The sequence below is a fragment of the Anomaloglossus baeobatrachus genome, chromosome 1, assembly GCF_048569485.1.
Source record: "Anomaloglossus baeobatrachus isolate aAnoBae1 chromosome 1, aAnoBae1.hap1, whole genome shotgun sequence".
NCBI lineage: Eukaryota > Metazoa > Chordata > Amphibia > Anura > Aromobatidae > Anomaloglossus > Anomaloglossus baeobatrachus.
The window spans coordinates 529,228,837-529,256,067 of NC_134353.1; the positions used below are offsets into that span (position 1 = coordinate 529,228,837).

Below are 27,231 nucleotides of genomic sequence, written 5' to 3' on the forward strand. Positions count from 1 at the left end.
CTTGTGACGCGTGTATGTAATACTGTAGTATGGTTGTATCACGTGAGATGATCGTTACACCGCAGGACACGGAGCGGCCATGCTGACCTCCCACCACCAGATGGCGCTTTCCATTGTAGATAATGTTTTCTCTTGACGTCACGACGCTCTCTTCCCCCCTCCCTTATGTGAGGTCATTGCACGGAAGCTCGGCCTCTTTCCGGCGGGGAATCTCAGGCGGACTGGTTGGCAGCCATGAAGGTAAGCTGAGAAATCAACCCTTAACCTATGCCTCTCTGGGCAAATATCTCCTGGGTAGCGCTCTATGGCGTGTGAGGCCCCTGGGGGTGGTGGAGGAGGATGGTTCTATGTTTGTCCGGGGCCAGATGGCAGCGGATTGATGAGAGACTGGCGGCTGCGAGCAGGAGAGACATGGCGGCCGCCTATGCGTGGTGCCGGGCTGTGACCGCGGCGGATGCTGCCTGCGTGCTGCTGGTATAGTGCTGGCGGCCATGTGTCCCTGCCTGCAGCCTGAGCCCTCCCGTCAGCTATGGGCTGTCCCCGGGAAGCTGCGGCCAGGCGCCTCCAAAGCTGCTCCCTTATACTGGGCAGCGGTCCATCATTTGCCAGTGTTATAATGCTCATGGTCACATCCTGAGCTGTATCTGCTCTCAAAGACTGGGCAGAGGTCCTGTGTTTGCTGGTGTTATGCCCATGCTGAGATCCTGAGCCATATCTGCTCCCATAGACTGGGCAGAGGTCCTGTGTTTGCTGGTGTTATGCCCATGCTGAGATCCTGAGCCATATCTGCTCCCATAGACTGGGCAGAGGTCCTGTGTTTGCTGGTGTTATGCCCATGCTCAGATCCTGAGCTATATCTGCTCCCATAGACTGGGCAGAGGTCCTGTGTTTGCTGGTGTTATGCCCATGCTCAGATCCTGAGCTATATCTGCTCCCATAGACTGGGCAGAGGTCCTGTTATGCCTGTGCTCAGATCCTCAGCTGTATCTGCTCCCATATACTTGGCAGTGGTTGCCAGTGTTATGCCTATGCTCAGATCCTGAGCTATATCTGCTCCCATATATACTGGGCAGAGGTCCTGTGTTTGCTGGTGTTATGCCCATGCTCAGATCCTCAGCTATATCTGCTCCCATAGACTGGGCAGTGGTCATGTTATGCCCATGCTCAGATCCTCAGCTATATCTGCTCCCATAGACTGGGCAGTGGTCATGTTATGCCCATGCTCAGATCCTCAGCTATATCTGCTCCCATAGACTGGGCAGTGGTCATGTTATGCCCGTGCTCAGATCCTGAGCTATATCTGCTCCCATAGACTGGGCAGTGGTCCTGTTTGCCAGTGTTATGTCCATGCTCTTATCCTGAGCAGTATCATAGACTGGGCAGCGGTCCTGTTATGCCCATGCTCAGATCCTCAGCTGTATCTGCTCCCATAGACTGGGCAGTGCTTCTGTGTATTCTTTACCCGCTCTCCTTCTGTAGTATCTTGGTGGCATGCTGTAGAGCTTTCCTCTGATTTGCCCACCTCACCTGATTTGATATGAGTATATGCCAGGGTGGTGGTTCTTAGTGTAAAGCTTCACTCATTGTCAAAACAGTCTGTAATGGTTTTGCTTCTCTGCAGCTCAATATTTCCTTCCCAGCCACTGGCTGCCAGAAGCTGATTGAAGTGGACGATGAGCGCAAACTGCGGACTTTCTATGAAAAACGTATGGCCACTGAAGTCGCTGCTGACCCTCTGGGTGATGAATGGAAGGTAAGATGGATGTCTTGTATGTGGCATTGCCATACAGAGCGTTTTGTGGTGTCCTGGTAAAGTGCCAATGATTTTCCATGTTCTTACAGGGATATGTTGTGCGCATCAGCGGAGGAAATGACAAGCAAGGATTCCCCATGAAACAGGGGGTCCTCACTCATGGACGTGTCCGCCTTCTTCTCAGCAAGGGTCACTCCTGCTACCGCCCCAGGAGGACTGGCGAGCGCAAACGCAAGTCTGTGCGTGGTTGTATTGTGGATGCCAACTTGAGCGTGTTGAACTTGGTTATAGTCAGGAAAGGTGAGTTGATGACTGCGGGCTTTCCCCTGTAAATGTTTTTTATGATGAGCATCCCAATGATGTTGGCTTTTTCACACTTTTTTTTTTTTTTTTTTTTTTTTTTTTTATGTGGGTTATGCACTTGGTGCTACCAGTTTATGAATACCAATTTGCCCTGAAGTCTAAAGGTCCATTTATCTGGGCCATGAAGAACGCTTGTTCCCAATTAGCAGCCCATATAAACGTATCAGCGAGCAAAACACTTTTTTTGGTTGCTGAGTGGCTTGTTTATATGGGCCATTGAATGCATTCACGACCATAGACGTACCTATCCGTCATGGGAGGAAAGTAGTTCCCAGCCATGGACATATAGGTACGTCATGGCGATCGCGGGGGCACAGGAGCTGTGCCCGACACAATTGTCACCGAGGAATTTGCTTTCCTGACCGCTGAGACCCAGCTCTCACAGCCGACTGTTCCTGTCTTATCCCTGGCTGTTTAACCCCCTGAATGCTGCATTTGATTTTGATTGCGGCATTTAGGGTATTAGAAAAATGATTGCGATCTCTTCTGATCAGTGCCTTGGTGATTATAATTGCAACGGCCTGATCATCACCATTATGACAACCTCTGGGTCACCTGACCTCGGGATGCCTCGGGGATCATGCCTGCAGCTTCTGACATGATCAGTCGTTCCAGTTTTTATTGCAGCTGCGATCAGAGCATCAAAACATAATGTCCCATATAGGGACGATGTAAATATAAAGAACAAAGAAAATGTAAAAAAAATACTCAAATGGTTATATTTATGTATAAAATAATACATATAATTGGTAATGCTGCATCCATGACAACCCGATGTATAAAACGGTCACTAGTTAACCCCTTCAGTGCCCACGCTGCTCCTGGCAGTTTAACCCCGTAAATGCTGTGAGTAATGCAATTGCAGAATTCATGAGGCAGGGAGAGGGGATCGCTTACCTCTCCCTAGCAATTGGGTCCCTGTAATGCGATCTCAGGGACCCAATCGCTGCCATGAAGACCCCAGGTTACTCTGCTACGGAGAGCCTCACACACCATGCTGTATGCACAGTGTGTGAGGTGAAGTGCTGCGATACAAATCCCCTGTCGTGATAAAGCTCTGCAGTGGATTGACACGCTGCCTCTTTTTTCAGCAACAAAATCTGCAAGGAAAAAAGGCAGAATGTGCAGTGAACACAAAAAAAAAAAGCAAAACTCTTCATCATACAGCTGACAAAAAAAATGGAGTAAAATACAATCAAAAAGTCATATATAAATAAAAATCCTTCTGCTGAAAGTAGGGGGGGTTACTTGTGGGGGAGCTCCACTGTTTAGGCACCTCAGCAGCTCTGCAAACACAACATGCTGTCCGCTATCTATTTTGACAATTTAGCACTCTAAAATTCAAATGGCACTCCTCTGCCGTGAGCCCAAACAGAAGATTTGCACCACGTGGAGTGTCTGCGGAGAAATTGCACAACAAATAGTACGGCATCTGGGGCTGGGTGAGGACTTGATTTTTGCGTATTGAGTTGCCATTTTTAACCCCTTCACGACCGCGGGCAGTAAAATTACGTCCTATTTTAACGTGACTTAACGACCAGGGACGTAATTTTACGGCCTAAACTTCATTTGATTGCCGTGGCCATAGCAACGGCTTTCAAATGATGTCCCCTGCTGTTTCTTACAGCAGGGGACCTTTGCTTGACCCCGGGGGGTGGCATCGCCAACCCCCATCGACGATCAATGTGATTGGCTGTTCAAATCTGAACCGCCAACCACATCTTTCGCACTGATTTCGGCAAAAATAATGCACGAATTAGTGCAATACTATGAGATCCTGCTATGAGATGCCGTAGCAGGTACAGCAGATCATAGGTGGATCTCAAACATGCCGCCCCCAGCCCCTGCAGCACTGATTGCGCGTCATAGCACGATCGCTCCAATCAGTGCAGTGGGGCGGTCTGATCTGCAGGTGGCCGCCCTCCCCAGGCCTGTGCTGGTGTGGGGAGCCTCAACCAACATGTCTGCAGCGTGGAGTGGCTGGTACTTGTGGTACCACGCCACTGCTGTCGCCGCTAATGTCACCGCTTCTGCGCCTGTTCCACGTGAGTATTCCACTCCCCTTGCAGCCCCTGCGCGCTCCCGTGATGGTCCCTGCCCGTGCCCCCCGCGATCTGCCTGCCTCCTCTGTCATCTCTATTCTGCTTCCTTCCTTCTTTCTTTGCTTCTCCGGTATCCACCTCTGCTCTCCCTCTCCCCTTGACGTCCTCTTACCTGCCTTCACCGGGTTGTCCGATTTCTTCACTGGCCCGATCACATCTGCGTCCTTCTTCCTGGGTCTTCTGCTGATCTGTCCAACGTCCTGCCTGCGGCTCCTGTACAGATGTCTATCTCGCTTGCCTTCTGTTCCTCCTGCTACTCCTCTTGGTACTGTGAGTATAATTTTTTTTTTTTTCCTGTATCCTGTCCATTTTTACACCTCATCTGTCCGTGCGTCCCGCCGAGCACTGATCACGGATGCAGATAACGGATCTGCATCCGTGGTCAATTCTTGGCGTGACTTTTTTTTTTTTTTTTTTCTGTATCCCCAACGCGTTTTGTATCGCGTCTGTCCGTGCGTCCCGCCAATCGCTGATCAGGGATGCAGATAACGGATCTGCATCCCTGCTCAATTTTTAGCGTGACTTTTTCTTTTTTTCCGTATCACCGACGCTTTTTGTATCTCATTTGAATGTGCGTCTTGCAGCGGCCGATCAGTGCACGGCGTCTGTGCGTTTGAAAAGTCAAATGGCGTTCGTTCTCGAGCCCTGCCATGTGCCCACACAATTTATTTCCACCACATATGAGGTATCTGCGTACTCAGGAAAAATTGCACAATACGTTTTATGGTGCAGTTTTTCCTGATACCGTTGTAAAAAAAAAAAAGCTACCTGATTGACGCAAAAATTTTGTAATTAAAAAAAAAATTCACGGTTCAATGTTATCAACTTCTGTGGAGCCCCTGGGGGTGCAAGGGGCTCACCAAACATCTAGATAATTTCCTTGAGGGGATGGGGTCACTTGTGAGGGAGCTCCACTGTTTAGGCACCATAGGGGGTCTCCAAACATGACATGGCGTCCACTAATAATTCTAACCAATTTTGCTGTCAAATGGTGTGCTTTCTCTTCTGAGCCCTGCCATGCGCCCAAACAATTACTTTCCACAACATATGAGGTATCTGTGTACTCGGGAGAAATTGCACAATACGTTTTATGGTACATTTTTTCCTGATACCCTTGTGAAAAAAAAGCTACCTAGTTGAAGCAACAGTTTTGTGGTAAAAAAATTTTTTCTTTTTTTTCACGGCTCAACGTTTATAAACTTCTGTAAAGCCTCCAGGGGTTCAAAGTGCTCACCAAACATCTAGAAAAATTATTTGAGGGCTCTAGTTTCCAAAATGGGGTCACTTGTGGGGGATCTCCATTGTTTAGGCACCTCCAGGGGGTCTTCAAACTTGACATGGCATCCGCTACTGAGTGCAGCTAATTTCTTTTTCGCTCCTAATTGGGAGACCCAGACAGTGGGTGTATAGCTACTGCCTCTGGAGGCCGCACAAAGAACTACACTTAAAAGTGTAAGGCCCCTCCCCTTCTGGCTATACACCCTCCCGTAGGAGTACGGATTCCTCAGTTTTAGCTTTGTGCGCAGGAGGTCAGACACGCACGCATAGCTCCATTGTTTTTAGTCAGCAGCAGCTGCTGACTATGTCGGATGGAAGAAAAGAGGGCCCATACAGGGCTCCCAGCATGCTCCCTTCTCACCCCACTGTATGTCGGAGGTGTTTGTAAGGTTGAGGTACCCATTGCGGGTACGGCGGCAGGAGCCCACATGCTGATTCCTTCCCCATCCCTTTTTACAGGGCTCTGGGTGAAGTGGGATTTACTGGTCTCCAGGCACTGAGACCGTGCTCCATCTACAGCCCCTGGAGAAGATGCTGGATGGAGCGGAGTACATCAGGGACATGGCCCTGCTTCCTCAAGGTACTCTGTGTCCCCGTGCATTTGGCGCTCACACCGCAGCATGCTGGGTGTTGTAGTGCGCCGGGGACATCAGCGCTGCGGCGCTTGTGCCATGGCCTCATTCAGCTTCGCTGAAGCAGGCACACTTCTGGGATTCGGTCGCGGCTGGCACTTGTGGTGCGCCGGGGACTTCAGCGCGGGCCGCGCTTTTACGGCGGCCGCGCTGATAACTCGAGTCCCCGGCTTTTGCGGCCTGCTTCCGTTCGTTCCCGCCCCCAGACCTGCCAGTCAGGAGAGGGGCGGGACGCTGGTCAGTGCATCAGCGCCGAGGGCTGGAGTCGTTTTTACATACTCCAGCCCTCACAATCGGCACAGAGGGGACACTGTTTCCCGCACTTTTGTTTAGGAACTCCCACGGACCGCCCCTCTCCACAGACGCCGGCAGCCATTCCTGCTGACACGCTGAGCTGCAGAGGGGAGCCGGGGAGACCCAGACAAGGAATTCTGCGCCTCTTACCCGCTATTCAGCGGGCGGTAAGCAGCCCTCAGGGCTCACCCCCTCTTGTGCCAGTAGTATTCTTAGTATTTTGTTTCTACAAATACTTTGTATTGCATAGCGCTGGTCGCCCTTTGGCTATAGACTCTCTCACATTGAGAGAGCCAGCAGCATGTCGTCCGTAAAACGCAAGGGTGCCAAGGCACAGACTTTATATGCTTCCTGCACCGCATGTGGGACTTTTCTACCGGCAGGCTCCACGGACCCCCATTGTGTGCAGTGCTCGGCCCCTGCGGCGCTTGCACAGTCGGGACCTCTGCTGGACGTGACCCAGGGTGTACCACCTGTGAATGCTGTCCAAGTGACAGGAACTGAGTTTGCAGCTTTTGCTGACAGAATGTCTCTCACTATGTCACAAATTCTTGACACATTGCGAGCTAGGCCTGTACTTCAGGCCACGGACACTGTGCAATCATTGCCCCCTGGTCCCCCTCAGCTGAGTTACCTCCAAGCTCCGGGACGGGCACATACACCTCAGGGTGAAGACTCTGACTCGGACGATGGCCCCGGGCAGCCTAAGCGGGCTCGCTATGACGGGCCTTCACATTCATCTCAATGGTCAGGATCCCAGCGAGATGAATCTATGGGTGATGAGGCGGACGTAACTGATCAGGATTCTGATCCTGGGACCGCTCTCAATCTAGATACACCAGATGGTGACGCCATAGTTAATGATCTTATATTTAACATCAATAAGATGTTAAATATTTCCCCACCAGCTCCTCTTGTAGAGGAGTCAGCTTCGCAGCACGAGAGAATCCATTTCAGATACCCTAAGCGTACATTAAGCACTTTTCTGGACCACGCTGACTTCAGAGACGCAATCCAGAAACCCCACGCTTATCCTGAAAGGCGTTTTTCTAAACGGCTTAAAGATACACGATATCCTTTTCCCCCTGAGGTGGTCAAGGGTTGGACCCAGTGTCCAAAAGTGGATCCTCCAATTTCCAGGCTTGCAGCTAGATCCTTGGTTGCAGTTGAAGATGGAGCGGCACTTAAAGATGCCACTGACAGGCAGATGGAGCTCTGGCTGAAATCCATCTATGAAGCGATTGGAGCGTCATTAGCGCCATCTTTTGCGGCCGTATGGGCACTCCAAGCTATCTCAGCCGGGCTTGCGCAAGTCGACTCAGTCACACGTGCATTTGCCCCGCAGGTAGCACCATTGACCTCGCAAATGGCGGCATTCGCGTCGTACGCGATTAATGCTGTTCTTGACGCTACAAGCCGCACGGCAGTGGCGTCAGCCAACTCAGTTGTTTTGCGTAGGGCCCTGTGGTTGAGACATTGGAAAGCAGATTCTCATTCCAAGAAGTGCTTAACCAATTTGCCTTTTTCTCGTGACCGATTGTTTGGAGAGCGTTTGGATGAAATCATCAAACACTCCAAGGGTAAGGACTCATCCTTACCGCAACACAGACAAAACAAACCCCAACAAAGGAAGGGTCAGTCTGGTTATCGGTCCTTTCGAGGACCGGGCAGGTCCCAATTCGCCTCGTCAAAAAAAGACTCAAAAAGACCAGAGACGCTCAGATTCTTGGAGGTCTCAGTCACGCCCAAAAAGGACAGCCGGAGGAACCGTTGCCAAGACGGCGTCCTCCTGACTTGCAGTCTCCGATTCCCACACCCGCGGTCGGTGGGAGGCTTTCCCACTTTGGCGACATTTGGCTGTCACGCGTCAAAGACCGTTGGGTGAGGGATATTCTGTCTCACGGGTACAGGATAGAGTTCAGTTCTCGTCCGCCAACTCGTTTCTTCAGAACTTCTCCACCACCAGACCGAGCCGATGCTCTGTTGCAGGCGGTGGCCGCTCTAAAGGCGGAAGGAGTGGTGACCTCCGTCCCTCTTCAGGAACAAGGTCACGGTTTTTACTCCAATCTGTTTGTGGTCCCAAAAAAGGACGGATCGTATCGACCCGTCCTGGATCTAAAGTTGCTCAACAGACACGTAAAAGTCAGGAGGTTCCGGATGGAATCCCTACGCTCCGTCATAGCCTCAATGTCTCAAGGAGATTTTCTAGCATCAATAGATATCAAAGATGCGTATCTCCACGTGCCGATTGCACCAGAGCATCAGCGTTTCCTACGCTTCGTCATACACGACTAACACCTGCAGTTCGTAGCGTTACCTTTCGGTCTGGCAACAGCCCCCCGGGTCTTCACCAAAGTCATGGCAGCAGTAGTAGCTGTTCTGCACTCGCAGGGTCACTCGGTCATCCCGTATCTAGACGACCTGCTTATAAAGGCACCCTCTCAAGAGGCATGCCAGCACAGTCTGAAGGTGGCACTAGACACTCTCCAGAGTTTCGGGTGGATTATCAACTTTCCAAAGTCTCATCTAACCCCGACCCAATCTCTGACTTATCTTGGCATGGAGTTTCATACTCTCTCAGCGATAGTGAAGCTTCCACTGGACAAGCAGTGCTCGCTACGGACTGGAGTGCAATCTCTCCTTCAGAGCCAGTCGCACTCACTGAGGCGCCTCATGCATTTCCTAGGAAAGATGGTAGCAGCAATGGAGGCAGTCCCGTTCGCGCAGTTTCATCTGCGCCCTCTACAATGGGACATTCTACGCCAATGGGATGGGAAATCGACGTCCCTCGACAGGACTGTCTCCCTCTCTCAGACTGCCAAGGACTCTCTGCGTTGGTGGCTTCTCCCCACCTCATTGTCACAGGGAAAGTCGTTCCTTCCCCCGTCCTGGGCAGTGGTCACGACGGATGCGAGCCTATCAGGGTGGGGAGCGGTGTTTCTCCACCACAGGGCTCAGGGGACGTGGACTCAGGAAGAGTCCACCCTGCAGATCAATGTTCTGGAAATCAGAGCAATCTATCTTGCCCTGCGAGCCTTCCAACAATGGCTGGAAGGCAAGCAGATTCGGATTCAGTCGGACAATTCCACGGCGGTGGCGTACATCAACCACCAAGGGGGAACACGCAGTCGCCAAGCTTTTCAAGAAGTCCAGCGGATTTTGACGTGGGTGGAAAGCAGAGCGTCCACCATATCCGCAGTTCACATCCCAGGCGTGGAAAACTGGGAAGCAGACTTTCTCAGTCGCCAGGGCATGGACGCAGGAGAATGGTCCCTTCACCCGGACGTGTTTCAGCAGATCTGTTGCCGCTGGGGGACGCCGGACGTCGATCTGATGGCGTCACGGCACAACAACAAGGTCCCAGTTTTCATGGCACGGTCTCACGATCACCGAGCACTGGCGGCAGACGCCTTGGTTCAGGATTGGTCGCAATTCCGACTCCCCTATGTGTTCCCACCTCTAGCATTGTTACCCAGAGTTCTCCGGAAAATCAAGTCCGACTGCCATCGAGCCATACTCGTCGCTCCAGATTGGCCAAGAAGGTCGTGGTACCCGGATCTGTGGCATCTCACGGTAGGCCAACCGTGGACACTACCAGACCGTCCAGATTTGCTGTCTCAAGGGCCGTTTTTCCATCTGAATTCTGCGGCCCTGAACCTGACTGTGTGGCCATTGAGTCCTGGATCCTAGCGGCCTCAGGTTTATCTCATGAAGTTGTTGCCACAATGAGACAGGCTAGAAAACCATCCTCAGCTAAGATCTATCACAGGACGTGGAAGATATTCTTAGCGTGGTGCTTGGCTCAAGGGTTTTCTCCCTGGCCATTTGCATTGCCAATTTTTCTTTCCTTCCTGCAGTCTGGGTTGGAAAAAGGTTTGTCGCTTAGCTCTCTTAAGGGTCAAGTCTCCGCGCTATCCGTATTCTTTCAGAAACGCTTAGCACGGCTTTCTAAAGTACGCACGTTTCTCCAAGGAGTTTGTCATATCGTTCCTCCTTACAGACGGCCATTGGAACCCTGGGATCTGAACAAGGTTCTCATTGCTCTCCAGAAGCTGCCTTTCGAGCCTTTGAAAGAGGTTCCCCTTTCTCGGCTTTCACAAAAGGTAGTTTTTCTTGTGGCGGTCATGTCTCTTCGAAGAGTGTCCGAGCTAGCGGCGTTATCTTGCAAATCTCCCTTCCTGGTGTTTCACCAAGACAAGGTAGTACTGCGTCCAATTCCAGAGTTTTCTCCCAAGGTGGTTTCTTCCTTTCATCTCAATCAGGATATCACTTTGCCATCTTTGTGTCCGCATCCAGTTCACCAATTTGAAAAGGATTTACATCTGTTGGACCTGGTGAGAGCACTCAGGATTTACATTTCTCGCACGGCGTCTCTACGCCGTTCTGATGCGCTCTTTGTCCTAGTCGCTGGTCAGCATAAGGGATCGCAAGCTTCCAAATCCACCCTGGCGCGGTGGATCAAGGAACCAATTCTTCACACATACCGTTCTGCTGGGCTTCCGATTCCATCTGGACTGAAGGCCCATTCTACCAGAGCCGTGGGTGCGTCCTGGGCATTGCGGCATCAGGCTACGGCTCAGCAAGTGTGCCAGGCGGCTACCTGGTCGAGTCTGCACACGTTTACCAAACACTATCAAGTGCATACCTACGCTTCGGCAGATGCCAGCCTAGGTAGACAGGTCCTTCAGGCGGCGGTGGCCCACCTGTAGGAAGAGGCTGTCTGACAGCCCGTTCATGTGGTATCTTTTTACCCACCCAGGGACTGCTTTTGGACGTCCCACTGTCTGGGTCTCCCAATTAGGAGCGAAAAAGAAGAAGGGAATTTTGTTTACTTACCGTAAATTCCTTTTCTTCTAGCTCCAATTGGGAGACCCAGCACCCGCCCTATTTGTTCTTAGGGTTTCGTTTTTCGGGTGCACATGTTGTTCATGTTGTTTCTTAAGTTCTCCGATCTTGTTATCGGATTGAATTTGTTTTTGAAACTGTTATTGGCTTTCCTCCTTCTTGCTTTGGTACTAAAACTGAGGAATCCGTACTCCTACGGGAGGGTGTATAGCCAGAAGAGGAGGGGCCTTACACTTTTAAGTGTAGTTCTTTGTGCGGCCTCCAGAGGCAGTAGCTATACACCCACTGTCTGGGTCTCCCAATTGGAGCTAGAAGAAAAGGAATTTACGGTAAGTAAACAAAATTCCCTTCTTTGCAGTCAAAAATTCAAATGGCGCTCCTTGCCTTCCGAGCTCCGCCGTGTGCCCAAACAATTGATTTTTACCACATATGGGGTATCAGCGTACTCAGGAGAAATTGCACTATAAATTGTAGGGTGCACTTTCTCTTTTCTCCCTTGTGAAAATTAAAATTTTCTGGCTAAAGTAACATTTTTGTGTTAAAGTAAAATTTTCATTTTTTCCTTCCACATTGCTTTGGTTCCTGTGAAGCACCTAAAGGGTTAATAAACTTCTTGGATGTGGTTTTGAGCAGAGTGAGGGGCACAGATTTTAGAATGGGGTCACTTTTGGGTATTTTCTGTCACCTAGGCCTCTCAAAGTCGCTTCAAATGTGATGTAGTCCCTAAAAAAAATTCTTTTGTAAATTTTGTTGGAAAAATGAGAAATTGCTGATTAAATTTGACCCCTTCTAACTTTCTAACGAAAATAAATTTTGTTTCGAAAATTGCGCTGATGTAAAGTAGATAAGTGGGAAATGTTGTTGTTTAGTAACTATTTTGTGTGACATATTTCTCAGATTTATAGGCATACATTTTCAAAGTTTGAAAATTGCGAAATTTTCGAAATTTTTTTTGCAAAATTTCCTAAATTTTCACAAATAAATGCAAAAAATATTGGCCTAAATTTACCACTGACATGAAGTACAATATGTCACGAATAACAATCTCAGAATCGCCAGGATCCGTTGAAGCGTTCCAGAGTTATAACTTGTCAAAGTGACACTGGTCAGAATTCCAAAAAATGGCCCGGTCATTAGGGTGTTTTAGTGGCCGGGGGTGAAGGGGTTAAATTATACCATATTTGGGTAGATGTGATTGTTAACCTCTTATTGCATTTTAGTGCAATGTTGCAACAACCCAAAAAAGTTTTTTTTTTTTTTTTAAATCAGATACTTTTTTATTAAAACAGAGTACATACAACAGAATAACAAATCGGCATCCAAATTAAATTTATCACATCTATTACCCCTTTAACTCCCCCTCCCGCCCCCTCCCCCACCCCGGCAGCAACACTTCTCCCCGATACTACATCCCATATAGTACACACTTATAATACCCTTCAACTGTAGTATAGCAACCATCCCGTTGTGCAGGAGGAACAACTAGTAACACAAATAAAACAAAACATACACATCAGAGGTCTCAGACGGCTATCCCCGTCCCATATCAGTTTACTGGTCCATCACTCGTCCTATCCGCATTGCAGCCAAGGAGACCAGAGCTTCTCAAACATTTTAACATTCCCCCTTCTTTCATACACTCCCCGTTCCAGCTGAAGAATACATTTCACCCTTTTAATGTACTCTCCCCTGGTCGGGGGGTCTTTTTTAATCCAGGACCTGGCGATTAGCTTTCTTGCCGCATACAGCAGCCTAGCAATGACAATTTTCATAGTATTTTCCACCTCAAGCTCCTCAACATATCCCAATAGGCAGATCACTGGTTCCCTGGGGAGAACACACCCATATGTTCTTCCTATCTTGTGGATAACCTTAGTCCAAAAGGAGACCAGTCTCGGACAAGACCACATCATGTGAAAAATACCTGCGTCAGATCCCTGACACCTTGGACACTCCGAATTCCTTTTCAACCCCATTTTAAACATCAGTAAGGGAGACCTATATACCCGGTGAATCACGTATAGGTGAGACAGTCTGGCCGGTTCGCTCATGGAAAGTTTAGGGACATACGCCAGGATACTCTCCCACACCTCCTCCGTTATCGGCCCAACTTCCTCCTCCCATTTAGATTTAGTTTTAATTGGGTATTCTAACAGAAAGGTATGTAGTATATCTTTATACGTGCCAGAAATGATCCCTTTAGTGCTTCCTCCGCCCTTACACACATACTCCAGTACCAGGTCAGTCTGTATGGCCACACTTTGTTTAGCCGCTTGGGCTGCAATCGCATGTTTTAATTGTCTGTAGTGGAGCCAGCCGGACGCCGGCAACTGAAACTCACTCTGTAACTGCGGGAACGATTTCACAATTCCTCCATCCAATATCTGATGCATGTATATCACACCCTTGCGTCTCCACTCCTCAATATTCCCCATTTTCTGAATCTCCGGGAGATTACTGTTATCCCAGATAGGTGTAAACTTAGTTAACCGGGTCACCCCTCTCACCCTTTTCAACCTATCCCAGGTCTTATTTATAAGTGCCATTGTAGGAGATGTTCTACCCAGGAGCCCCACCGCACCATCCTCTAGTCCCATTACCAATGGACTTCTACCCACTATGTATTCCAGTACTTCTTTAATGCCCCCATCTTTCTCTCGATCAGACCAACCCCTGAGGTGTTGACATTGCGCCGCTATATAATACAATTCCGGATTTGGGATTGCTAGACCCCCCTCATCCTTCGGCCTTTGTAAAGTCTCTAATCGCACCCTAGGCTGCTTTTTCCCCCACACCAGGTCCCGAAACAGCGAGTTTATCCCTTTAAATCTTTTCCTTGAAATACAAACAGGGGCATTGTGCAGTATGTATAGGAGTTTAGGCATTACTACCATCTTTAGTAAATTAACCCTTCCAACAACTGACAAATGTAGCTTGTTCCAGGCATCCACCTTGGTTCTCAATTTTTTTAAGGAGCGGCCATAAGTTCACCTGTATGTATTTTTCTACTGGCAGAGATATCTGGATACCTAGATATTTAAATTCGTCCACATTCTTCAATTTGTAAGCCCCAGTATCCTCATTTGTCCAGGCTACTTCCCCATCCACCTTAAAGAGGCTCGATTTAGACCAATTAATGGTCAGTCCCGAAACTTCTCCAAATTTCTCTATTATCTGCATGGCATGATCCAATGAGGCTGATGGATCCCCCAAGAAAAGTAATAAATCGTCAGCATAAAGAGCTATTTTCTCCTCTAAATGCCCATACTTAAATCCATGGATCTCCTTTGTTTTCCTAATGGCCGCCGCCAGAGGCTCTATTGCAATAGCAAATAGGAGCGGCGATAGTGGGCAGCCCTGTCTCGTTCCCCGGTGCAACTCAAACGCTGAGGAGGTCATACCGTTAACTCTAACTTTAGCAGTAGGCCTATTATACAACAGCTGCACCCACTTTACAAACCGTGGGCCACAACCCATATGCTGCAACACTTTCCACAGATACCCCCACTCAACACTATCGAACGCTTTCTGGGCATCTAACGAAGCGATCACCCTCCGGCCAGGGTTGTCAGGCGGCAACTGTAGATTAAGGTACAATCTCCTGATATTAGCAGCTGTCGACCTATTGGCCATGAACCCTGATTGGTCCATATGGATTAGGTTAGATATAACTCCAGTCAGCCGGTTTGACAACACCTTAGCCAGAAGCTTCACGTCCGCTGTTAATAACGAGATGGGTCTATATGAGTCTGGAAGCCTCGGATTTTTATCCTCCTTAGGAATTACTATTATTGCTTCTCTCATAGATTCAGGCAATACACCTTCCCCCTCCGCCACCTCAAAGACTTTCAATAGTTTGGGTAATAGGATTTCTTCTAACTGTTTATAAATTTCAACTGGTAGCCCGTCTGCTCCCGGTGCCTTGTCATTGCTCATGCCATGCAGAGCGCCCTCCAGTTCATCAATAGTAATAGGTGACTCCAGTTTATCTCTATCCGCCACAGACAACATCGGAAGCTCACCTCGCTCAAGAAATGAGTCCACCTCTTCCACCCCCATCTCTCCGCTAGAAGAATATAGCGTGCGATAGAAATCTTTAAAGACCTCAAGGATCGCCTCAACCTCAGTGACCTGTGTCCCCTCCACAGTGTCCATACCATGCACAAATGAACTACTCCTTTGAGCTGCAGCTATGACCGATAATAGATGACCAACTTTTTCCCCTCCTCATAAAAATGCAATTTTTGGAATGCCTGCTTCCTTACCGCCTTCTCCAAAAGCATCTTATTAACCTGTTCATGCGCCTGCCTAAGATTTTGCTTCGCGTCCGTAGTAGTACTCCGGATTGCTTCCAGCTCTGCCTTATCTAAGGCCTCCAGCCTATCTTTCTCATCCTGCCTCGTCTGTGTTTTACATTTACAGATATCCCTGAACAGGAGCCCCCTGAGGTATGCCTTCATCGCATCCCATACCACCAGCGGACCAGTGCTACCCTCGTTGTGGATAAAGAAGTCCCCAAGATCCCGTTCTATATTCCCCATATTAATATGACGGATCCATGCTGGATGAAGCTTCCACTCTCCCCTCCTTCCCCCTGTCAGGGTCCCCCGTCGTATGGACACTAGAATTGGGCTATGATCTGAAATCACTCTTGTCAGATATTGCACGTCACTTATCATTGCATCCATCAGATCACTAGCTAGAGCCATGTCAATGCGGGACAGAGTGTTATGTGAAGCCGAATAACAAGAGAAGCAGGATACCCTCCCATTCCTCACTCGCCAGGCATCCACCATTCCAAGTTCCCCAATAAGAGTGCCAAACGAAGTCATACAACTATCCTGAACACCTGGAGGTCTACTACTCCTATCCCAGTACAGGTCTATCACATTATTGAAGTCCCCCACCAGTAAAAAAGGGATTACTCCCCCCTTCTCAGAGAACTCCCTTATCTCCCTTAGTTTGGTGCACTTATATGGAGGTGGTATATATATTGCAGCTATACACATGAGTCTGCCAAATATTTTACACTTGACGGCCACACACTGTCCCTCTTTATCCACATACACTTCTATCTCTTCATATTGCACAGAGTTATGGATCAGCAGTGATACACCCCTTGCATAGTTGGAAAAGGTGGAGTGATAGGCCTTCTGCACCCATCTCCTATTTAAAACATGTGTTGTCTCCTTTGTTAGATGCGTTTCTAGTAGACATATTACTGACGGGTTCTGGTCTTGAACATATTTAATTATTGCCGCTCTCCTAGACCTATCTGATAACCCTCTAATATTCCAACTCAACACCTTAATTCTATCCCCCATTATCCCACCCAGTAAAACCATCAAACCTTGTAGTATCTCCCCATGCTGCCTCTACCCTACCCCTTTCCCCCCTCCCCCCCCCCCTGCTCCCCTCCCCTCCTACTCCCCACCACTTCCTGTTTTCGAGTACTCCCGTGAAGCATCGGGTTTTCCAAACCTGGTCCATAATCCCTACTAAATTCCCCCCTACCTCCCTCGCCTTCCCCTCTTAGACACATTTTAAAACTCGTCCCTTTTCCAACAATTCTCCACTCCCCCCCTCTCTATGTATAATCATATTCCACTCAACCAATATAACAGTAAAATGGCGAACAGTAATTAAACTGGAATCTCAAATTGTAAATACAACCCAAAAAAGTTACCCTCTTTACTGATCAGATCAATTGATTTTAGATTTTGCTATATCTGGCATTTCTGAACACGGTGATGCCAAATATGTTTTTTCCCAATGAAGCAAGAGAGTGTTTGAGGCTTCAAGGGTGGCGGTACAGGCTTAAAGTCCCTTGGGGGACTAAAGGCCTGCACTCCGATAGCTTCTGCTGTTCAGTGATACTTCAGCACTCTGCTGTCATTCACAGGCAGCAGGTCGCACCCTGTGATCGCACTGCAAGGCCACTGATGGCGAATGTCGCGATTCCCGCTGGTTCATGTTGGATTGCATTGCCCGTTTGACAGTGTGATCTTATATGCAGCTAACAGGGGCACCTGGCAACTAGTCTAATTGTATCAGACTTGTGCGGAGAATAATGTGGGCTCGCTGAGTGAGCCCACATTAAGGGACAGATACTACCTAGGAAGTATAGGTCTGTCCTAGGTTAAGGGGTTAAGTCCTGTTTCTTAATTTTATGGATTATACCTCCAAACTCAATGCATGACTTCACTTCCAAAAGCTGCCTTGGTTTAAGTCATTGAGTTAGCATACATGGAAACGTGTGAGGTGTGTGTGTGTGTGTGTGTGTGTGTGTTTGTTTTAGCAAAGGATGGTTGTAAAATGTGGTTTCCTTTTATAAAATGTAATACGTATTTTTTTTTTTTTCTTTACAGGTGAGAAAGATATTCCCGGCCTTACTGACAACACCGTTCCTCGTCGCCTGGGTCCAAAAAGAGCCAGCAAAATCCGCAAGCTCTTCAACCTGTCTAAAGAAGATGATGTACGCCAGTATGTTGTCAGGAAACCTCTTACTAAAGAAGGTAAAAACGTTGTCTGACTATTAGTAAGGCTAATTAGAGATGGTGCAAATTGATTCGCTGGACCCATTCCTGCAGCCAGGTCAGTAATGTCTGCCAGATGGGAGCCCAGCAAGCTGCCTCCTATTGGTGGATTTCCTGATGAAGTGGGGAGACTCTTCGAAACGTGTATAATAAATCCACCTTCATGCAATCTATCATGATTTATGTCATATCTTCGGCAGCGCAGTAAAATCTCCACATCTTTTGTTCCTGATATGCTGCAACTATGACATTGCACCACGTCTTCTACTAAAGAGGAGCCGGGCATGCCATCAGCTAAGACACTGCTCCAGTGCTCCTGGCCAACTGCCACCCAGAAATCCGCTGGTAGCAGTTCAACTAATTGATTTGCAGTGACTAATGCTTGTGCAGTACCAGCATGACCTGTGAATATTGTGTGTCGTAAAAATGTAGTTTTGTATAGGTCTGGACAAATTATATCCTGGGGTAGATGCCTGGTGGTGATGAGAAACTTGGTAATATCCAATTACAAAAATGTGCCTCTTTCCCCTTATCAACTTTGTCCTCTTCCTACCTCTTGCACTGATCACTGACTTAGACATGCTGCTGCTTCTTGTACTAATTGGTCTAGTACCTCACCCCAGAGCTGGATTCACATCAACACCGCTTTGTACTGCTGTATAATTTCCTCCATGCTGCTGCCTGTGTGTCCGTTGAGGAGCACCATTGCTGCTCTTCGTAGTGTATGGGAGACATCATAGCGTCTCGGCTTTGAGCTTACAGCGCTGACTGTTTACAGCTGGAGATGGCATGCAACAAATGCAAGATGTAATTTAACTTCAGGTGGCTGATAATGATTTGGTCTGTACAAAAGTGATGTATGTAAATGCAGCCTTAAGGTGGTGTCACACATAGCGACGCAGCAGCGATCACGACCTGACCTTATCAGGATCGCTGCTGCGTCGTTACATGGTCGCTGGTGAGCTGTCAAACAAGCAGATCTCACCAGCGACCAGCCCTCAGCCAGCAGCAATGCATGGAAGCGTAACTAAGGTAAATATCTGGTAACCAAGGAAAGCACTTCTCTTGGTTACCCGATATTTACCTTAGTTACTAGTGTCCGCCGCTCTCACGCTGCCAGTGCCGGCTCCCTGCTCTCCTAGCCAGAGTACATATCGGGTTAATTACCCGATGTGTAGTCCAGCTACGTGTGCAGGGAGCCGGCACTGGCAGTGTGAGAGCGGCGGACACCAGTAACTAAGGTAAATATCGGGTAACCAAGGAAAGGGCTTCTTGGTTACCCAATGTTTACCGTGGTTACAGCTTACCGCAGGCTGCCAGACGCCGGCTCGCTTCAGTTCGACGCTCTCCCGCTGTCACACACAGCGATAAGTGCTTCACAGCGGGAGAGCAATGTCCAAAAAATGAAGCTGGACATTCAGCAACAACCGGTGACCTCACAGCAGGGGCCAGTTCGTTGCTGGATGTCACAGACAGCGACGGGACCTCGCTGCTACGTCACAGAAAATGTTGACTTAGCAGCGACGTTGTTGTCGTCGCTATGTGTGACACCACTTTAAGGCTTTGTTCACACAGGGGTTTTTTTTTCCTGACCAAAACTTGATCTTGTGTCAGGAAATCTCACTTGATTAATCAGCAGTTTTTGTGTGTGTGTGTGTGTGTGATTTTTTTTTTTTTTATTGTGGCGTTTTTGCTGCGGCTTTGCTTTGTTTTTTTGTTTTTTTTTTTTTGTTAATTTAAGAAAATGGATTTTATCTGTGGAAAAAATGCTGCTAATCTGCAGCAAAAAAATGGACATGCTCGCTCTTTAAAAACCTGACCAACATGCAGGTATTTGACAAAACAGTCAGGGAAAAAAAGTGGTTTTTTTTTTTCATTCAGAAATCTCACACTTTGCCGGGACTATAAAAAGCAGCTTTTTATTAGCATCGATTTGCAGAAAACCAAGGCAAATCTGCAGCTAAAAAACACAGCAAAATATTACCAAAAAAGACCTGTGTGAACATAGCCTTAGTTTGGATTCACACATCTGTGTGTGTTCCTATCTGAGACACATGGACTTCTCCATGCTGTAGGTAACAGCCAGCCCCCTGATGGTAGCTGCTTCAGTTCTGTATGAGCAGGGGGTCATGGTGGGGCGTGGCCTGCTCCATGCTGTAGGTAACAGCCAGCCCCCTGATGGTAGCTGCGTCAGTTCTGTATGAGCAGGGGGTCATGGTGGGGATGTGGACTTCTCCATGCTGTAGGTAACAGCCAGCCCCCTGATGGTAGCTGCGTCAGTTCTGTATGAGCAGGGGGTCATGGTGGGGATGTGGACTTCTCCATGCTGTAGGTAACAGCCAGCCCCCTGATGGTAGCTGCGTCAGTTCTGTATGAGCAGGGGGTCATGGTGGGGATGTGGACTTCTCCATGCTGTAGGTAACAGCCAGCCCCCTGATGGTAGCTGCGTCAGTTCTGTATGAGCAGGGGGTCATGGTGGGGATGTGGACTTCTCCATGCTGTAGGTAACAGCCAGCCCCCTGATGGTAGCTGCGTCAGTTCTGTATGAGCAGGGGGTCATGGTGGGGATGTGGACTTCTCCATGCTGTAGGTAACAGCCAGCCCCCTGATGGTAGCTGCGTCAGTTCTGTATGAGCAGGGGGTCATGGTGGGGATGTGGACTTCTCCATGCTGTAGGTAACAGCCAGCCCCCTGATGGTAGCTGCGTCAGTTCTGTATGAGCAGGGGGTCATGGTGGGGCGTGGCCTGCTCCATGCTGTAGGTAACAGCCAGCCCCCTGATGGTAGCTGCGTCAGTTCTGTATGAGCAGGGGGTCATGGTGGGGATGTGGACTTCTCCATGCTGTAGGTAACAGCCAGCCCCCTGATGGTAGCTGCGTCAGTTCTGTATGAGCAGGGGGTCATGGTGGGGATGTGGACTTCTCCATGCTGTAGGTAACAGCCAGCCCCCTGATGGTAGCTGCGTCAGTTCTGTATGAGCAGGGGGTCATGGTGGGGCGTGGCCTGCTCCATGCTGTATGTAACAGCCAGCCCCTGATGGTAGCAGCTTCCCTGCAGTATGAGAATTGGTGGTGTCGCTATTCAAGCAATTTTCCATTGATCGGCTATTTCCATCTGTGGTACTAACAGTGATTGCTTCTGACTACTAATCTGTTTCCTGTACAAGTACGTGATTGGTTGAAGTTTCAGTGTAAGAAGATAGTTTGAGTTAATAAGGGTAGAGGGGCTTCTGATCAGATGCATCGTTTTGTCAGATTGGTTACAAAGTGTTTCTTGATGAGGGAGACCTGTGAAGACACCCACTAATCTGAGTAAACAGCTCAGGGTGGCAATGCAGGGAAATTGAATATTTATTACTGTCATCTTTCCCTACATATTGTAACTGATGGCTAGAGCATTGTTCCCAACCTTTCTTAATGTGAGACATGTTGAACTGTGAAAGATAGTTGCAAGCCACATCCAGGACTCTCCTCCCCAACCCCCAGAGTAGTGACACCTCAAGGTGCCCTATTACCAGTATGATACCCAAAGGTTACCCACAGGAGACATGACACCTTGTGCTCTGTATTTTCTTATAGGGAGTTTAGTTACATTCCAAGGGTTCCCACTTTATTATCATTCTCTGCACCAAGTTGGCAATCAGCTGCGAACCACGCATCATGGGCCTGCAAGCCACATTTGGTTCCCGAGCGACTGGTTGGGGACCCTAAGGCTAGAGAGTAGCAAATGGGCAAGATTTGTGATCAGCGGATTTCCAAAGGGTTCTTGTAGCAAGTAACAGCCATCTACAGTGAAGAAGGTTCCCTTTAAGGACTGTCAGGTCCAATATGCACCCAGAGCCACGAGCCGTTCTGGGTATATATTGTTAATCCCTGCCTGAACGTCCCTGTATACACTAGCATAGATAAAGGGATCTTTAGCGTATTTATAAAGAATCTTTAGAAATACTTTTTCTAATGAGGCCAGGGACTAGTCGTAGGGGTGTTACTTCCCCCGACTAGTCCACTCCCTTAGCACGCCCCTGTGCGAGTACAAACATGCTATTCAATGCAGCGTCACCAGCAGTGATGGGAGTACCTGTGAACGCTGAAGCTGAATGACCTACACTTCCAGTCATGCGCACTAGACCTGTCTAAAGCCAGGACGCGTACACCCAACTTCATACTGCGCATGAGAAGTGCGGGGCATTCAGCTCAGCGGACACAGGTACGTGCATCACTGCTGGTGACTCTGCATGGAATAGCATGTTAGCACGCCGGTGTGGCCGTACTACCATGCTAAGAGGGTGGACTAGTCAGGGAACTAACATCCTAGGACTAGTCGCTGGCCTCATTAGCATATTATAAAACTTCTTTAGAAATACTTTTTTTTCTAAAGATTGCTTCATGTATGCTACTAGATGTAGGGATTAGCATTGTGCATCAGAACTACTCGTGGTTCACTTTAAATGCATAAAGATTCTGTGTTGGTGGTAGAACTAAGGGGAGGAAAAAGTGGGACATTGTAAATGGCCAGTATTCCCTGCCATAAGATTTCTTTGGGGGAAACTAAAGTTTCTATTAGGAATAATCTTTGACTAGTCTTAAACTAGTCTTAAAGTCTGATGGCAGATATGGCTGTAAATAGTATTGTTCTCTGGGGAGAGATGTGGATCAGGTGAAAATTGACTAGGCATAAAATATCTTTAAACACAAGATTTACTAAATGATGTACTATGCAGCAGATTTCAGAGCGCCATTACATGTTTGTATTTAGGCAAATTAATGTCTGTACTATATAAGTTGTATTTTGTAATACAATATTTGGTGGCAATAGGCAAGAAGCCCAGAACCAAGGCCCCGAAGATACAGCGTCTTGTGACTCCAAGAGTTCTTCAGCACAAGCGTAGACGTATCGCCCTGAAGAAGCAGCGTACTCAGAAAAACAAGGATCAGGCAGCAGAATATGCCAAGCTGTTGGCTAAGAGAACAAAAGTATGGTCACCTCCATTGACATGCCTTCTGAAATTAGTGAATTGCTGGTTATTTTTAGTATTTAGTTTTGTTTTTTCTTCTTAATACCCCAAATTGTCATTGTTTGTTTTTATTTAGGAAGCCAAGGAGAAGCGCCAGGAGAAGATTGCCAAGAGACGTAGACTGTCATCTCTCAGAGCCTCCACATCCAAATCTGAATCTAGCCAGAAGTAAAGGCTGATTATTTAAATAAAGAACTTTTCTTGTAAAAGACCAATTTGTGTATTTAAAAAAAAAAACCAAAACATATATATTTAGGAGGAATAACTAACTAGTTTAGTGGATCGACAGTTATACTGATAGGACAGATTGTTTGTGACCTTCCTTTTTGATGGGGTACTGGCTTTCGTTGGAGATTGAGGGTGTGCAGACAATTCTCCATGTGAGAAATCAATGTAAATTTCCAAAATCCAGAGTTTGTATGAAAAAATAGGAGATTTGGTGCGCCATCCTCCAAAGAGTAGGTAGGATACCAATGCAGCATTGTTAAAATCACCAACTATCTTCTGGTCAGGTTGGATTACATTTACTTATGTAAGATCATGACCCAAACCGTTACCCCATCTGAGCAGCATAATGCATGGGTAGAGAGCCTTATTCCAGGGATGCCACTTACTAAGCTGCTTGCAGTCATTTTGATAAAATCTGTTTTTTATATTCTGCAAATCTACCAGTTCTCTGAATGCAGAGCTCTGCATAACCACACCCACACCACTGAATGGCAGCTTTCTGCCCATGTACACAAAAGGTTGCCAATCAGTGGTGGGGGAGGAGGTATACAAACCTCATGACTGTGGAGGAAAATCTAGGAGGTCCCACCTCCCTTTCCCAGGAAGCAGCTAGAAGCGATAAAGCCCCAACCTCACTGGAACCCTCCTGGTTCTGCAACCAACTGCAGGTCAGTGTGGCTATGTAAGCAGTCTCCCTGGGGGATAATACTTTCCCATCAGCCTGATAGGCTATGGGTACTACTTTCCCATCCTCTACTAATACCTCCAGGAGCAGTGCTAATCATCGGGCAGCTCCCACCAGCCATATCAATGTCCGTTGTGACACTGGTCAGCATGCAGTGTTAGGGCCTTTCCACATCTCCAGTATTTTGCTGGAAGCTGGATCCGGCACACATGCAGTACAGTTACATTCATTTACAGTGGAAGCGCGACACCATGCAGTTGTGTGCTTCATACACAACCGCATGTGTCCTCATGATGTCGCGCTTCGACTGTAAATAAATGTAACTGCACTGAATGTGTGGCGGCTTCTGGCAAAATACCGGAGATGTGAAACGGCTCTCAGACTACTTCCACATTTGTCATTTTCCCTCAGTCACAATCCGTAGCTTTGAGAAAAAACTGAATCCTGCAAAATAACTTGCAGGATTCCGTTTCTTTCCCATAGACTAGTATTAACAACTGATTGCGACTGATGGCCTTTCATTGCAGCCGTTGTGCGACTGATCAGTTGTGGAATGACTGACCGTCAGGCGGAAGCAACGCACAATGTAACGATTTTCCAACCATCAAAACGACGCACTGTGCAGGATTCTGTCGCTATCCGTCAAGAGTACCAGATCTTTTTTCAGGAATATATTGGATCGACCAACTGTCCCGGATACGGTTCCAATAAAACATATGTGGGAAGATTCTTAAATACAGACACTTCCCTTTTAATGCCCTCTTGGCACCACAATCTAAGAGTCTGGGCCATTGGCAAAAGATTGTGGACACCCCCAATCCCGGTTCCAGGGTCTTCCCCGGTATAAGGTCTTAAGGGGACACCAGCTCAGGGATGAGGATTCGTTTGGCCCTGTTCTTGATGCTCTCAGTGACCATCTCGCCTACCGTAATGGATTGCAAATCTTCACACGCCTTTCCAACTTCCCCACCCACAAAAAGAATTACTGCACTTGGGTTTTTGTTTGTGCGGTTGCTAGTCTACCTCTGGGAAAGTGGAGCTGAGCTGACCAGTCCCGTTGGGGCATGATTTCCCAAAGGTCGGCTAGCAGGGGCCTGGTGGTGGTTGTCGTACTAACCCACCCACCCCGTTCCTGCTGGTGGTGGTTGGTGTACATGCATATCAGGTGTATGGTTGGCCATATAGGCATCAGCAATATGCCTCCTTTTGGCTCCCAGTCCGTTACACTGTTGCACCTCCTGAACAAAGATGCAGAAATTGCAAAGCACCAATCAGGTCCTTCAATTCCTCAAACGTTATAACTGACAGTCCTGCTTCCCCCTTGCTTTATCGGGACGGGACAGGACAGAATCGCTGCGGAGCTCCGTCCATGGCTGTTAGCCTGTTAACTGCCAATGTCAATTGCTGACACAGGCATTTAATGCATGATCATGGATTGCCATGACTGCTAAGGAGCTGCTGAAGACCCATGTGCTTATGATGGTTCTCCTGTTAAAACCAGCATTTAGCTGACAATCATAGGAAGCCGTGATCAGATGAGTGCAAAAAAAAAAATGAAGAAAAAAGTGTTCAAATCACTTTTTGCCCTATTAAAAATGAAGCTATTAAAGATACATATTTGGTATCCATTGCTGTTCATAACAGTCTGATCAAAATATAAAAATCTGATAGTGTAATGAGAAAAAATAAAACCGCTAGCATCTGAGGTTTTTTTTTTTTTGGCAGGCAGAATATTGCAATAACAGGTGATCAGAACACTACCCCAAAATAGTATGAGTAGAAATGTCATCTCTGGGTGGAAAAAAAAAAACAAAGTCCTCCCAATCTATGGATAAACTTAAACCATCACGTGTCTTGGAAAATGGCAACAAAGTAATGAGGGGATGCACAAGTGTTTTTGCTGCTTCTTGGTTAAAGGATGTATAAATCCAGGAAATATATTTTGGAGCTGGCAGGAGATGAAGAGGTCTTTGATATGTGGCTTGAAGGAGAGAGCAGAGTCGAGAATTACCCCAGGCAAAGAGCATTTGGGACTGGGGAGAGTGAGCAGGCATCAACTTTGATGGATAGTTTTGGGGGGATTGAATGAGGAGGAGGAGGAGGAAAGATAATGCTGTTTTGTTCATGTTAAGTTTTAGAAATTCGTGGAGACACCATCACATGTTTCTCAACGCTGGTGGGAAACTAGCAAGGTCTTTCACCGGGAAGGAACAACCACAAGAAGGGCAGTCTCCAGTCAAGGAAACCGCCTATACCAAAACATGGTATCCATCCACAGACAGCTGTTACGGGGTATTTGTCCCTCATCAGTGTGGAGTAGCCAGTTTCCTACTCCACACTGATGAGGGGCAAATACCCCGAAACAGCGGTCTGTGGATGGATACCATGTTTTGGTATAGGCGGTTTCCTTGACTGGAGACTGCCCTTCTTGTGGTTGTTCCTTCCCGGTGAAAGACCTGACTAGTTTCCTGCCAGTGTTGAGAAACATGTGATGGTGTCTCCGGCATTCTTGTTTTGCATATTTTCCCAGGGGGCCTTGTTCTAGTGTCACTACATTAAGAAACACGTGATTGTGTCTCCGCGGTGTTGGATGTTGATCTCCCCGAGGTCAACCATCCTTACCTAATGAAGTTTTAGAAATTGACCAGAGAAAAAGGATGAAAGAGACATTGTGGGATTCTGGTTAGTAAGGAGGTGGTCAGGTCCAGAGAGGTAGCTCTGTGTTGTCAGCATATTGAACACCGTGGAACTCTGTACTGTCCCAGGCCGAAGCTGTAGATACGGGTTTCCCAAACTCCAGGCCTCATGGCCCCCCCAACAAGTTGTCATGTTTTCAGAAATTCCTTACTATTGAATAGGTGATGGAATCATCATCAAGGCATCACCTGTGCTATATTAAGGAAATCCTGAAAACATGACCTGTTGGGGGTTGTGAGGACTGGAGTTTGGGAACCACTGGTGTAAATTAAGAACAGCAATGGTCAAGAACTGAACCTTGGGGGACACATACAAATGTGAAAGCTGGATACGCTGTAAGTTTGGTCGGTTAGTTATGAGGAGATAGGGCCAAGTCTGTGATGCTAGAGATGAGAGAATCTGTAGTAGAAGGGAATGGTCCACTAAAGGCAGAAGAATAGGTCCAGGAGGACAGTAGTGTCGCTTGGCAGTTAGGTCAATAGTGACTATACTTTTTTTTTTTTTTTTACTTGTTTTATTGAAGGTTAAGTATGACATAAGATCAGTAATCAAACTATCTGTACATATTACAAAAGACATAAGTCAACATGAGAGTATACAATCACAGGTTATACCAAGGGAAACTCAAAGGGGACATTGATTATTTCTTCAGGATACATTAGACCAAGTCGCACCACAAAATATCGGTGTGGAGCTCTGTAAAAGACGCTAATGCTAGAATATATATCCTAGAGGAAAAATTTTCTTAAGATTATAGATCATATAAGTTTGAGACCAGGGAGCTGGGCAAACCTCCAGTCAAGGG

The 27,231-nt window shown here is 47.6% G+C and overlaps 1 protein-coding gene across 1 annotated transcript; it reads left to right on the forward strand.

The window, feature by feature from the left end:
* Positions 1–134: 134 nt before the first annotated feature.
* Positions 135–23,027, forward strand: RPS6 (ribosomal protein S6). The gene is made up of 6 exons (XM_075316363.1): positions 135–240; positions 1,622–1,753; positions 1,843–2,053; positions 17,636–17,782; positions 22,618–22,775; positions 22,893–23,027. Exons 1-6 carry the CDS (start codon positions 235–237, stop codon positions 22,986–22,988), a joined length of 750 nt encoding a protein of 249 aa, XP_075172478.1. The 5' UTR covers positions 135–234; the 3' UTR covers positions 22,989–23,027.
* The last annotated feature ends 4,204 nt before the right edge of the window (positions 23,028–27,231 follow it).

Excerpts from the sequence above, each read along its gene's own strand:
- RPS6 (XM_075316363.1), top strand. Across the intron at positions 1,754-1,842 it reads CTCTGGGTGATGAATGGAAG|GGATATGTTGTGCGCATCAG; the intron begins GTAAGATGGATG and ends ATGTTCTTACAG. Across the intron at positions 22,776-22,892 it reads TGTTGGCTAAGAGAACAAAA|GAAGCCAAGGAGAAGCGCCA; the intron begins GTATGGTCACCT and ends GTTTTTATTTAG.